The 14,937-nt window shown below is 43.4% G+C and overlaps 1 protein-coding gene across 2 annotated transcripts; it reads right to left on the bottom strand.

The window, feature by feature from the left end:
• Positions 1-307: 307 nt before the first annotated feature.
• On the bottom strand, positions 308-13,608 carry LOC135506935 (zinc finger protein 768-like). 2 transcript variants are annotated; one of them, XM_064926370.1, is made up of 9 exons: positions 13,463-13,608; positions 12,997-13,108; positions 12,719-12,839; positions 7,810-7,940; positions 7,427-7,603; positions 5,078-5,236; positions 4,608-4,719; positions 4,250-4,374; positions 308-2,247 (listed from the first exon to the last, which is right to left on the bottom strand). In XM_064926370.1, exons 4-9 carry the CDS (start codon positions 7,816-7,818, stop codon positions 1,240-1,242), a joined length of 1,590 nt encoding a protein of 529 aa, XP_064782442.1. In that variant the 5' UTR covers positions 7,819-7,940; positions 12,719-12,839; positions 12,997-13,108; positions 13,463-13,608; the 3' UTR covers positions 308-1,239. The 2 variants fall into 2 exon arrangements, with proteins under 2 accessions (XP_064782442.1, XP_064782441.1); XM_064926369.1 differs by lacking the exons at positions 12,719-12,839; positions 12,997-13,108; positions 13,463-13,608 and adding an exon at positions 8,318-8,793.
• Positions 13,609-14,937: the final 1,329 nt, after the last annotated feature.

Here is a 14,937-nt window from a genome sequence, read left to right as displayed (position 1 = left end):
GGCATGTATTTTAGTAAAACAATGTTTTGCTCTGAGACCAGGCTGACTAAGTTTGAGTCCTATACTGTAGTTACATAATGACTTAATTGTTGTTAAACCCATCATGGTGGACATAAATATGGGTAAAAAAATAAGTAATCTATGGCAAATCAAAATTCATCAGACAAACCTGACTAAACTATTGTACAATAGGTGTTTGTGTAAGTATATTTAGTAAGTGTATATTGGTTGTAAAGCTGTCTGGTGTATGGAGAATAAGGTGAGATCAGATGTGATGTATATTAAAGAGAGTCAATGAAAGTCTTAGAATGAAAAGTCACATTTTGTGTTTATTAAACATAAAGTTTTAAATTCACCATTGAAAACCACACATACATGTCTCAACTAATGCTAAAAATCAGCATGAACTTGAACTGCATTAATTCTCATTAAAAGTGTCTTGGGAAAAAATAAAGTAGTTAAATGGATGTAATGAAATAGGCATTTGTGAACGTCATATATCCTACACAACACTATGTAATAAACCTTTAACTTATATATGCATTATACTGTATATATTACACAATGTCTGGATACAATATTCTATTCAGGACTATGCAACACTGAAACCTGTCCCTATCGTTATTCCAAATGCATCTGTGGATCTTTTCTGTTGACAGCAATGAAAATTCATCTTTGTCTTGAGAGAAGATTAAGAAGCATCCTGATTGGCTCTATGGATCTTGTCCAGCTGACTGAGCCTATTCAGAGCTTTTGCTGCGAGGCTTGGGGGTGGGCCTAGTGGGGGCTTCCACTATGACAGCTAACCAATGAGCAGCATGAAGTAGGAAGATAAGAGGGTAGATATAGATGAGAAAGGAATCATGTTCTGTACACACAAATAAAAGGAACACAGGGAAAGGGACACCCTCAAAGAGTACATGTATGGTTACGTGGGCAAAAGGAGAGAACTACTAAATGTGAATGTGAGCGAGAAATACATAAGGGTTAGCTTGGAGGAAGAATCTAAGGCAAAAAAAAGGTTAGAGGGCAGGACTAAAGCTAATGAGAGAAAGTTAATGAAAGAAAGTGAAGGTTGGCAGCATGTCACCGCACTATCACCAATGATGGGGAGACAATGTGTACCCTGAGGAGGGAATGGTTGGTTACCTCTTATGTTATGAAGTGTAATGTTTTTTCTGCTGGTGTATCCTGAGGTAGTTCCTCTCTGAAACCCTCAGAGAAGGCAAATGGCCTTTGTCATGTGTGGACCTTCAGGTGCCTCTTCAGATGATGCTGGTGTGAGAACCTCTTCTCACACTGAGGGCAGCTATAGGGTTTCTCCCCTGTGTGGACCCTCTGGTGCCTCTTCAGGGTGCCAGCCTCTGCGAAGCGCATGTGACACTGGGTACAGCTGAAGGGTTTCTCCCCTGTGTGGACCCTCTGGTGGATCTTCACATAGTTCGCCTCAGCAAAGCACTTCCCACATGTGGGGCAGGCATACGGCTTGTCAGCGTCAGTCCTAATGTTCGGCTTCCCACGTTGTGATCCAATGACACCAGAGTAGCTAGAAGCAGGAGCCACCACCCTTAGCTGGTTAGTCTTTGAGCTCCCTGCTTGACCTCTAGCCATTGTTTGGGTGTTGTTGGGATTGTGTGGTGTGTTATAGGCTAGGTATCTCTTGTGGTGAATGCCCATCCTGACCCTGTCTGTATTGGTGGGGTAACCATGAGGCAGCTGAGGAACGCTAGACCCAGGCTTTCTATTAACCCATTCATCAGGAATCAGATGAGATCCTGAAGGAGAAGACAGACCATCCGAAAGACTCCCACCAGGGGTGTCTCCCACCACTCTCTGTAAAGGCTGAAGCCCAGGGTGACCTGCTCTGTTCATCATGGATGCTGTGGTGTTTGTATCATAGGAACAATAGGGTCTATCTCTATCAGCCCCAGGCCCTGCTCCATCCCTGCACTGAGACTGTGAAGAGAAGGGTCTGGGCTGCAGACTGGATCCCTGACTGGAGCCTCTGTCTCTCTGTTGACCACCAGGACTGAGGTTGTTCAGTCCACCTGTCCACTGGTTGTGTTCTGTGTGGTGGTGGAGTCTTTGTTCCTCGCGGTTCAGTCCTGGTTCTGACTCGGGAAAGAAGAGTGAGGGCTCATGATCCAGGGTTCTGATCCGGGGCCAGGGTTTGTGACCAGCTGCCTCAGAGGTCCAGTCTCTCCCGCCAGCAACACCGGATATCAGCAGTTCCTCATGGACTGCAGACTGTAAACACAAATTGAACCGAAAAGTATATAGGTCTATATAAGAAATAATTTGCTGTACACACAGAAACATGAATATTGATAACCACAGACAAGTGCATCTCCAACACTGTGATTCAAGTACCTAAGATGGAGCCATTGGAGTTTCTTAAATGTCCATACTGTATGTGTTGATTCAAGAATTAAGTATATTGTTTTGGTTCGACTGAGGCAAGTGAAACTTAGTCCCTGTAATGATACAAAAATAACCAAGTCAGTCAGCACAGAGTGAATTTTGTATTGAATTTCAATAAAATGGTCATATATTCACATACCATGAAGTACAGTACTTTTATTGCACAAAATGATACGTGACAAGAATAACTTCTCACTTCGGTAGCACTACATTTTTCTGTAAATCTGGCACCCTCGCTTTGTTAAAATACATTTTTGAATAGTTTGAGTCACTTGAGTGGGTTGAGTCACTGACGTGATCTTTCTGTCAGGCTTTGCTCTGCAGTGGAAGAGATCTTTGTGGGCGATACTCAGCCTTTGTGTCAGGGTAGTGAGTTGGTGTTCTGTTGATATCCCTCTAGTGGTGTGGGGGTTGTCCTTTGGCATAGTGGGTGTGGTTTTATCCCTGTCCCCCCCGTCTCATCCTCCAGTATATATGTTGCAATAGTCTGTGCAGGGAGGCTAAGGTCAGTCTGTCTGGTGAAATGATCCTGTCTTTATCTCGTCCTGTGTGAACTTAAAGTATGCTCCCTCTAATTCTCCCTAATTCTCCCATGCCTCAGGACTACCTTACCTGATGACTCTTGGCTGTCCCCTTTCCCAGCACCCGGGCGTGCTGCAGCTCCAGTTTCTGCTGTTTTGTATGTGGCTATGGAACCCTGACCTGTTCACCGGACGTGCTAACTTGTCCCGGACCTGCTGTTTTCGACCCTCTCAATCTCCCTCTCTCCCCCGCACCTGCTGTCTCGACCTCTGAATGCTCGGCTATGAAAAGCCAACTGACATTATATCCTGAGGTGCTGACCTGTTGACCCTGCTGGTCATCTGTGAACTTCTGAACATCTTGAAGAACAATCTGGACTAAATGGCCTTGTACTCTTAAAATCTCCACCTGGCACAGCCAGAAGAGGACTGGCCACTCTTCAGACCCCGTTCCTCTCTAGGTTTCTTCCTAGGTTCTTGACTTTCCAGGGAGTTTTTCCAGAGCCACCGTGCTTCTACATCTGCATTGCTTGCGGTTTGGGGTTTTAGGCTGGGTTTCTGTATAAGCACTTAATGACATCTGCTGATGTAAAAAGGGCTTTATAAATACATTTGATTTGATTCACACTGGTGGCAGCTGAAGGATTTCTCCCATGTGGACCCTCTAGTGCCTCTACAGACTGGATGAGTGTGAGAAACTGGCCCGGCACAGGTGGCAGCTGAATGGTTTCTCCTCCATGTACATCCACGGGTGGATCTCCACACGACTGGGGAAACTGAAGGCTTTCCCACAGAACGAACACGGGAAGCGCTTCTCTTTTGTGCTGCCACCTTTACTGATTCCATCTCTACTGCTGTCATTTGTCAATGGGCTTTTGTTGCCATTTAGTGTTGAGGTACTGGCAATGTCTGAGGTCTGGTTTAACATACAAAGACTGTGAGGAAGATGAAGGCCAGGTAGTGTCGGTGTTGTCGCAGGGTCCATGTTCCAGTTGATAGATCCTATAGAAGGCAGGCTGAAGGCAGCATCTGTTAAGGGGTTAACCTGAGGTACCATCAGTCTCTCTGAATCACAACTATAGGAGCAGGATGGAGCATCGCTAGGGGAGTCGGTCTATTCTCTCCCGCCGCATACGGACACCTCCCTGTCCCCGTAGACCAATTCTACGCCTCGCCCTGGTCTCAGCCAGTCTGCTGTCATAGAAACTAAGTTAAGATGTTGTTTTGTGTTCCATTGTCTGTTTCTGGTAGTGGTTAACAGTTTTATTCCCCAGCCCAGAGTTGAAAATGCAGTCCCAACCACTGACCTCCACCATGTTGCCTCTAGTCCTGGCCTGCTCAGTGATGTTGTCCCCTGGGCCCTTGGCTGCACCCGTCTGGGTTTGGGAATCCAAGATGGCCCCCCAGTCTCTGTTAGCCTCCAGCCAACCAACTGTAGGAAGAGGATCGAAAATAGACTTTACAAACATGGCAGAGAATTCTACATATGGAGTTTCTTTTGTCAATTACCTGGTCAAGTTCATACATTATAATGTGTGGTTTTCTATGTAAACATAAGTTATATTGATTTCATTTTATGAATGAAGAAATAACAACAGCCATGTGCATCACTATTCCCATTGAAGATCTATTACTGTATGTAGGCTATATGTATTTCTCCCTTACCTTGCTCCCCCATCTTTATTCCACTCAGCAGATCAATGCTCTCTGGTCTGTCTTCTATTGTCTCCTCTTTGACCAGCAGCAGATCAGGCTTCCAATCCTCCATGTCTACTGACTGTAAGAGATACAGAGTGAGAGGATATTGGATCAAGAAATCTGATATGAGCACCCTGCTATGGAGCTTCTTCTGATTGGGTAATTGCTATGGGATTGCTATGAGTAGTATGCAAACTTGTTAGTTGATTTGATCACTTTACATTCTTTAATAGTTTTATAATTCAAAGGCATGGTCAAGACCTGGGCCCATATCCACAAAGAGTCTCAGAGTAGGAGTGTTGATCTTTAAATATAATGTTATTCATTATGACCTGAAAGGCTAAACTCATCCTAGATCAGCACTCCTACTCTCAGAGGCTTTGTGAATACGAGCACCGACCTAATACTATTCAGACAGTAGTTCACAGTGGGCTCACCTCAGTGAGACTGTATGTGGTCCTGTGCTGCTCAGCTGGTTCCTCTGTGGGTACAGGAGGTGTAGTCTGGTTGTCCTCCATGACCATGGTCCCCTCAGGGTACCCCAGACCCTCCTCACACCCCTCCACCTTTATCAGCAGCACCTCTGGACCCTCCTCCTGAAAGAGACAGGTAATACAGATAACACAGACATACACTCCCTCAGGTAAGTACACACAGATAATAAACACACATTCAACATGGAGTGTTTACCCATACCCACTACGTTTGAGTCCTATACTGTAGTTACAGAATGACTTCACTGTTGTTAAACCCATCATGGTGGATATAAATATGATGTTGTGGGTAAAAACAAGTCAGCTATGATAAGTCAAGTAATCATCAGACAAACCTGACTAAAGACTCTGACACACCCAGTAGATGTTTGTTAGTGTGTGGGTATTTTTGTAGGTATATTTGTGTTCACTGAGTGTACAAACCATTAGGAACATCTCCAGAATACAATTCATTGGGGCATGGACTCTACAAGTTGTCGGAAGCGTTCCACAGGGATGCTGGCCCATGTTGACTGCAATGATTCCCACAGTTGTGTCAAGTTGGCTGGATGTCCTTTGGGTGGTGGACCATTCTTGATACACGCGGGAAACTATTGAGCGTGAAAAACACAGCAGTGTTGCAGTTCTTGACACACTCAAATCAGGTGCAGCTGGCAACTACTACCATACCCGTTCAAAGGCACTTAAACATTTTTGTCTTGCCCATTCATATATACACAATCCATGTCTCAATGCTTAAAAATCCTTCTTTAACCTGTCTCTTCCCCTTCATTTACATGGATTTAATAGGTGACATCAATAAGAGATCATAGCTTTCACCTGGTCAGTCTATGTCATGGAAATAGCAGGTGTTTCTAATGTTTATTGCACTATGTGTATATTGGTGAAAAATCACTGTTGTGTATATACAGAATAGGGTGAGATCAGATGTGACGTATGCTAAAGAGAGTCTCAATCAAATTGTGTTTATTGATCAACAAGTTTTAAATACACCATATGGAAACCACACATACATGTCTCAACAAATAACCCACCTGAAGTTAATCAACTGCATTAATTTCCTCATTAAAAGTGTCTTTGGAAAATCTGCGAACGTCAGACACACAGCACAAACACAATATGAAAAAGACTTTTCGGCTTTATACCAAACATCATGAACACATGCTCTTTCCATGACATGAACTGGCCAAGTGAATGCAGGTGAACGCTATGATCCCTGATTGATGTCACTTGTTATATCCACTTCAATCAGGGTAGATAAAAGGGGAGGAGACAGGTTATAGAAGGATTTACTTTACTTGATACCCAGCGTCAACACTTTATGACAGTCATAACCTGTAATAATATGGTCATAACACATATTTAAACCTGTTTTGAAATTGATTGCGTTATTTTATGGCTGGTTATGGCACCTACATAAGAGTGACCTGCTAGAGCTGCAGGGTCAACTGTAAGTGCTGTTATTGTGAAGTAGAAACATTTAGAAGAAACAACGGCTCAGCCGCAACACTCACTACCCAGTTCCAAACTGCCTCTAGAAGCGACGTCAACACAAGAACTGTTTGACGGGAAATTAGTTTCCATGGCCGAGCAGCCGCAAACAAGCCTAATATCACCACGTGCAATGCCAAGCGTCGGCTGGAGTGGTATAAAGCCATTGGACTCTGGAGCAGTGGTAACGTGTCTCTAGAGTGATGAATCACGCTTCACCATCTGGCAGTCCGACGGACGAATCTGGGTTTGGCGGATGCCAGGAGAATGCTACCTACCCGAATGCATAGTGCCAACTGTAAAGTTTGGTAAAGGAGGAATAATGGTCTGGGGCTGTTGTTCATGGTTCAGGCTAGGCCCCTTAGTTTCAGTGAAGGGATACCTTAAAGCTACAGAATACAATGACATTCTAGACGATTTGTGGCAACAGTTTGGGGAAGGCCCTTTCCTGTTTCAGCATGACAATGACCCCGTGCACAAAGTGAGGTCTATACAGAAATGTACCTGTTCCAGTCCCCTCTAGACAGATCAGTCTGTCTCTCTAAACCCAAGGGACCATCTCTGTAGGGTAATAACAAAACAGATCATCCCCGCCAGTGTCTAACGCATCACCATCTCCACAGGAATAAACCATACTCTGGCTCTGGTGAAATAACGGTAAGTACACCAAGCCAGGCTCAGGAGGACAGACCGGTGGCCCCAGTCTCTCTGGGTCTGATCTTTATTCAGATAGTGTGTCTAAGAGCCTGTGTGTTACAGTCTTGGTGTCTGTCTCTGACTTGAAGACAACATTCGACTGACCTCTGTGATGCTGCCTCGGTTCCTGGACTGGAGCACAGCAGCGGTGGAAAGGTCCTCTGTGGCTACAGGGGGTGCCACTCCAGACGCTGCACCAGCCTGGATGTCTCTGCTGTGCCGTTGGTCCTCCTCTCCACCAGACCTCTTTAGCTTGACCCCAGGGCCTGCAGCCTCTGCAGACTGACACAAGAGGGGAGGTTATTAGTGGTACATAAGTTGAATTGGATATCAATGTCATTGGGAAGTCTCACAAGCTCCCCTATGGCAGATAAATAAGGATGTACATGTAAGCAAGTGAATAGCTCAGGGGAGCCTTTCTGAAATAAAAAGGCCACATTTGATTTACAAAGTAAATGTAATTTTTAATTCAACACTATTACACTAACCTCCATCATGATAACATGCTGGGTTGAGTTTCCACTCCCCTCATCAACAGTGATTGGTTGGTCATCTCTCCATGTGTTGTGTCCCGCCGGCTTCACAAGGCTCCTGTGGGCTCCAGTGAGATGTCCTTCACCTGAGAGAGTGATTGGGGGAAAAGAGATGGTTAGGTTAGGTACTGTCAATGCTGAACGCTATATTGTACACTATTGACAGTTTTGGCACTGTCTAGAATTGGCAAGGATGTAAGTTAACATTTTTCATAACTTCCTGAAATACTATTTATTGATTGATGTAATATGTTCCATGCATCACATTGTTTTCACGGAGTAAATAATAGGAAATTCAGTAAATCAAGAATCTGGGTAGAATGTGATAGTGTCTCTGTGCGCAAGATAGCTAAGTAATCAGGGGAATTATTGTATAATTGACCAAGACCCAATGTGGAAAACACATCTAAAGCCACACATGCGCAGAGGGGAAACGGGGCCCGCAGTCTCCTGCAACATTTACCTCTTGCCATTACTCTGTACCGGTCGAGGATCTTGACACTACTGGGACGACTGCCGAGTACGCGCTCTCGCATTGTCCTCTCAGCGCGCTCTCGTGCCACCTTCAGTTCCAGTAGTTTCCTCCGCAATACCCTGTTTTCTTTCTGGCTTTGAGTTATTTCCAAACGAAACACTGCATAGTCGTCATCTACGAGTTTACAGATATCTGCCACGGCTGCATTCGCTAGCACCTCCATAATGGAGGCTATTTGAGTGTGAAAAACCATACAGTTAGCCATTGTTGGTTAACATTAGCAGTTAACATTTAACTAGCGTCACTTAAATAACATCAACCAAGTCCTGTTTCCAACGCGAATTAAAGATTGCCTAGGGTATGCGATGCTGTGATGTTACATTGATCATATTTTGAGTTCCAGGGTGTTGGTTAATAAATATCAAAATAAGAACAACATGAAGGCTTTTCAGTTCTGTTTTCTTTTTTTTTCTTTGTTTTATCGGCGAATCGCAACCAACTGCCAGGTGCATACACCACCACCTACTGCACTGGAGTGTGAGGCCCGTTACGACCTATCTATACCACTATATTATCTTAACTAACCCTGAATTTATAATAAAATAATTCCCTACAAACCTTCTTACTTCCATCACCCCACCCTAAATGGGACCGCAGTGGAAAAGGTGAAAAGCGTCGAGTTCCTCAACGTACATTTCACTGACAATCTGAAATGGTCCACCAACACAGACAGCGTGATGAAGAAGGCGCAACAGGGTTGGGCTCAATTTGAATTGAAGTCGGTCAAATCAGGAAGGGATCTGAATTTAAAATATAGATTTATTCTTTTGACAAATAGATTCTCCTTTTCAGTGTATGGAAAATATATGGAATCTCAGTTTACTTCCTGAAATTCAAATTGAGCCCAACCCAGGTGTACATTATACAATCACTTAGTGACGGAGAGCCTCAAACATCACATTTATTTGTAAATATCCAGGGCAAATTAATTCTTGTTTCAGTCATGGCTTTGGTCATGTTCGGGTCAAACAAAAACACCCTAATGATTGGTTGAACCAGAACAGCTGAGAAGTTTAGCCACGCGCTACTACTTTTTTCTGCATGGACTGCAGACCGCAAACAAATATTGTACAGAAAAGCATAAAGGTTTAGATAAGAAAGTCTTTGCTGTACACACAGAAACATGACATGTATTTATAAAATGTTAACCACAGTTAAACCATCTCCAACACTGTGATTCAAGTACCTAATAATATGGAGCCATTGGAGATTATTATTATTATATAAAATCCCTATATGTTTTGGTTCGACTGAGATAAGGAAAACTCAGTCCCTGCAATGACACAAAAATAACCAAGTCAGTCAGCACAGAATCAATTTTGTATTTCATTTCAACAAAATGGTCATACGCACAATTTGAAGTACAGTACTTTTATTGCACAACATACATGTGTCATGTAGAATAACTTCTCACTATGGTAACACCTTTTTCTGTAAATGTACAGTGCATTCGGAAAAGTAATCAGACCCCTTCACTTTTTCCACATTTTGTTACGTTACAGCCTTATTTTAAAATGCATGAAACATATTTTAAAAAATCGTCAATCTACATGCAATATCCCATAATAACAAGCAAAAACAGATTTTTTGAAATTCTTGCCCCAAAAAAACTGAAATTCCTTATTTACATAAGTATTCAGACCCTTTGCTATGAGACTCGAAATTGAGCTCAGGTGCATTCTGTTTCCATTGATCATGCTTGAGACATTTCTGCAACTTGACTGGAGTCCACCTGTGGTAAATTCAATTGATTGTACATGATTTGGAAAGGCAAACACCTGTCTATATAAGCAAAAACCAAACCTTGAGGTTGAAGGAATTGTCAGTAGAGCTCCGAAACAGGGTTGTATCGAGGCACAGATCTGGGGAAGGGTACCAAAACATTTTTTCAGCATTGAAGATCCCCAAGAACACAGTGGCCTCCATCATTCTTAAATGGAAGAAGTTTGGAACCACGAAGACTCTTCCTAGAGCTGGCCGCCCGGCAAAACTGAGCATTCGGAGGATTTGGGCCATGGTCAGGGAGGTGACCTAGAACCCGATGGTCACTCTGACAGAGCTCAAGAGTTTCTCTGTGGAGATGGGAGAACCTTCCAGAAGGACAACCATCTCTGCAGCACTGCACCAATCAGGTCTTCATTGTGGCAAGGTGGCACATTACAGCCCGCTCTGAATTTGCCAGAAGGCATCTAAAGGACTCTCAGACCATGAGAATCAAGATTCTCCTGTCTGATGAAACCAATATTGAACTCTTTGGCCTAAATGCCAAGCTTCATGTCTGAAGGAACCCTGGCACCATGAGTGAAGCATGGTGGTGGTAGCATCATGCTGTAGGGATGTTTTTCAGCGGCAGGGACTGGGAGACTAGTCAGGATCGAGGGAAAGATGAACGGAGCAGAGTACAGAAAGATCCTTGATGAAAACTTGCTCCAAAGCGCTCAGGACCTCGGACTGGGGTGAAAGTTCACCTTCCAACAAGACAACGACCCTAAGCACCCAGCCAAGACAATGCAGGTGTGGCTTCCAGACAAGTCTCTGAATGTCCTTGAGTGGCCCAGCCAGAGCCCGGACTCAAACCCGATCGAACATCTATGGAGAGACCTGAAAATAGCTGTGCAGTGATGCTCCCCATCCAACCCGACAGAGCTTGAGAGGATATGCAGAACAGAATGGGACAAACTCTCCAAATACTGGTGTTTCAAGCTTTGAACGGCATACCTAAAACAACTTGAGGCTGTAATCACTGACAAAGGTGCTTTAAAGTTATGAGTAAAGGGTCTGAATACTTACGTAAATGTGATATTTACTGTTTTTGCTTGTCATTATTTATTTATTTTATTTACCTTTATTTAACCAGGCAAGTCAGTTAAGAACAAATTCTTATTTTCAATGACGGCCTGGGAACAATGGGTTAACTGCCTGTTCAGGGGCAGAACGACAGATTTGTACCTTGTCAGCTTGGGAGTTTGAACTTGCAACCTTGCGGTTACTGGTCCAAAGCTCTAACCACTAGGCTACCCTGCCGCCCCATTATGGGGTATTGTGTGTAGATTGTTGAGGAAAAAAAATGTATTTCATCCATTTTAGAATAAGGCTGTAACGTAACACAATTTGGAAAAAGTCAAGGGATCTGAATACTTTGCGAATGCACAGGAAATCATTTTTTTGTAAATCTAGTAACCTCAACTTGAGCAAATACATTTTAGAACACTTTGGAAAAGGTTCAACATTACACATATCTTCACTACTTAATGTAAAGGGACAGTTGTCACTCCTCACCAGTGAAACATTTTTACCTTTGAACGGGGTATGGTAGTAGGTGCCAGGCTCATGTATTTAAGTGTGTCAAAAACTGCTCAACAGCTTCCTGTGTGTATCAAGAATGGTCCACCACCCAAAAGACAACTTGACACAATTGTGAAAAGCATTGGAGTCCCCTCCAATACTTTTGACATCTTGTAGAGTCAATGCCCCAACGAATTGAGGCTTTTCCGGGGGCAAAAGGGGGTGCAAAGCAATAATAGAAAGATGTTCCTAATGTTTTGTACATTCAGTGTACATGGCTTGTGTGCATTTTCTGCTGGAGTATTCTGAGGTAGCTCCTCTCTGAGAACCTCTTCCGGCAGTGCATGCAGGCAAACAACATCATCAGGTGCACTCTTCAACTGGTGCTGGTGGGAGAACCTCTTCTCACACTTGGAGAAGCTGTATGATTTCTTCTGTGTGGACTCTCTGGCACCTCTTCAGCTTGTACGAGTGGGAGAAATTGGCACGGCACACGTGTAAGCCGACTACATTCTCCCCCGTGAGCTTTCCCACAGAGTGGACAAGGTAAGCGCCTTTCTTTGCCACCGGATATACTAATATAATTATTACTCCTGTCCTTTGTCAATGGGCTTCTGTAGCCATTTAGTGTTGAGGCACAGGCATTGTCCGAGGTCTGGTTTAACATTAGGAGAGTGTGAGGAGGATGAAGGCCAGGGAGTGTCTGTGTTGTCACAGGGTCCATGGTCCAGTTGATAGATTCTATAGAAGGCAGACTGAAGGCAGCACCTGTTAGGGGGTTAACCTGAGGTGCCATCAGTCTCTCTGAATCACAACTATAGGAGCAGGACGGAGCATTATTAGCCGAGTCGGTCTGTTCTCTCCCGCAGCATTCAGACACCTCCCTGTCCCCCGCGGACCAAATCTACGCCACACCCTGGTCTCAGCCAATCTGTTGTCATGGAGACTAAGTTTGGTTGTTTAATGTTCTACTGTCTGTTTCTGGGCATGGTTAACGGTGTTGTTCCCCAGCCCAGAGTTAAGGGAGCTGTCCCATCTACAGACCTCAACTATGTCACCTCTGGGCCTGGCTTGCTTGGTGATGTTGTCCCCTGGGCCCTTGGTTGCACCCATCTGGGTTCCAAAATGCCCACCCAGTATCCTCTGTTAGCCTCCAGCCAACCGCCTGCAGGAAGAAGTTACAAAATAGACTTTACAAACATGGCAGTGGTAACTCTAGATATGGAGTTGAGTCAATTACCTGGTCAAGTTCATACATTATGTGTGTTGTTGTATGTAAACATACAGCAAGATGCTGTATCTTATATGTATTTCTCCCTTACATTGCTCCCCCATCTTTAGTCCACTTTGCAGATCAGTGTTCGCTGGTCTGTCTTCTCCTGTCTCCTCTTTGACCAGCAGCAGATCAGGCTCCCCATCCTCCATGTCTACTGACTGTAAGAGATACAGAATGAGAGGATATTGGATCAATAAATCTGATATGAGCAACCTGCTATGGAGCATCTTGTGATTGGGCAGAGAGGGATTGAGTACTATACAAACATGTTTGTTGATTTGATTACTTGCCACTCTTTAATGGTTTGATAATTCAAAGACATGGTCTAACACGTAAGACAAAATTAATCAAGACCTGGGCCCATATCCACAAAGAGTCTCAGAGTAGATGTGCTGAACGAGGTTCAGATCCCCATCTGTCTATACAGAGGTATTCATTATGATCTAAAAAGGCTAAACTGATGCTAGTTCAGCACTCCTACTCCGAGATGCATTGTAGATACAGGCCCTGACCTAATACCATACAGACAGTTCACAGCGGGAGACTGTGTGTGGTCCTGTGCTGCTCAGCTGGTTCATCTGTGGTTTCAGGTGGTGGTGTAGTCTGGTTGTCCTCCATGACCATGGTCCCCTCAGGGTTCCCCAGACCCTCCTCACACCCCTCCTACTTCACTAGCAGCACCTCTGGACCCTCCTCCTCCTGGAAGAGATTACACAGACATACAGGTACTTCAACATGGAGTGTTTACCCATCCCCACTACATTTGAGTCCTATACTGTCCTATACTACATTTGAGTCCTATACTACAGAATGACGTCATTGTTAAATCCATCACGGTGGACATAAATACGTTGTGGGTAAAAATAAGTGAGCTATGATCAGTCAAGTAATCACCAGACAAACCTGACTAAACTATTTTGATGTGTACAGTAGGTGTTTGTTAGTGTGTGTGTAAGTATATTTATTACGTTTATATTGGTTATAAAGCGCTGTCATGTTTATGCAGAATAGGGTGAGATCAAATGTGATTTATAATTATTCTAATAATAATAAATATAGCTGCGAGCAGCAATTAACAGGGTTCACAGGTAGGACACAAGATCAGTTGGATAAAAAAAGCAAGTACTCTATCATGTAGGAACTATCTTCCTTTATGTGATATCAGTGAAAGTATTACCATGTTAATTGCTCAAAACCACAAGTGAAGTTAAGTGCAGCAAGTAATCATCCTTAATGTAATTACTTAATGTATGGAGTTTATATACACCTTTTTTGGGTCAATTTGACTAATGGTTTATGTTAAGATATTTTCAGCGTAATTTTCACGTTACTTCACAGTCTTATTTAAATTATGCAGACAAAGTCCACTCGATAAATATTTTTGTTCTGGTATCATATGGTGCCAATGACATCTACAGTGCCACCAACTAGTCTGGTCTGTAGCCGTCTAAAGGTGATACAATATTCACACAGCTTCTAAAGACATATACATAAAGGTTTACATATCAAATTTCACTGCCCCGTGTCTGCCGGTTCAGTTCTTATAGTCCTGGTGTGATATCGTACCATCTAGTCGTGTCATGTGTCCCGACTTTGAATGCCGTAACTCATTCTTAAATTCATAAGAGGCTAATTCATTGATTCATGAGGAGAAGATGATTGCAGATGATTTGCATTACATTTGCAAAGAACGGGTGGTTAATAGTTTCCTTGTTCTTTGAGATACCGAGTTCAGTATGGTTCATCTTAGGGACGTCCATGATGGCAATGACAAGTCAAGTTGATAGGCCACTGTGGAGTGGATTTACAGTAGTTTTTAAAATGGACATGTAAAAACTGCCAATACCTTAGTTTGAGAAAAGCTAAGTTAAGACATGTACCATGGGCATACATTCATAATGTGGTGTCATTTGGACCTATAGTTCATGAGAAGAAATATTTGTTTGTGTGCATATTTTAAGATGTTAGCGTATGTGCCAATATGCAC

The sequence above is a fragment of the Oncorhynchus masou genome, chromosome 20 (genome assembly GCF_036934945.1).
Source record: "Oncorhynchus masou masou isolate Uvic2021 chromosome 20, UVic_Omas_1.1, whole genome shotgun sequence".
NCBI lineage: Eukaryota > Metazoa > Chordata > Actinopteri > Salmoniformes > Salmonidae > Oncorhynchus > Oncorhynchus masou.
This window is presented reverse-complemented; position numbering and strand designations above follow the sequence as displayed.

Coding starts and splice junctions, on each gene's coding strand:
- LOC135506935 (XM_064926369.1), bottom strand. CDS start 8,594: ATGGCTAACTGTATGGTTTTTCACACTCAAATAGCCTCCATTATGGAG. Junction 7,604..7,809: donor AGCATGTTATCATGATGGAG/GTTAGTGTAATA, acceptor CTCTTGTGTCAG/TCTGCAGAGGCTGCAGGCCC. Junction 2,248..4,249: donor CTAGAGGCAACATGGTGGAG/GTCAGTGGTTGG, acceptor TTGTGTTTACAG/TCTGCAGTCCATGAGGAACT.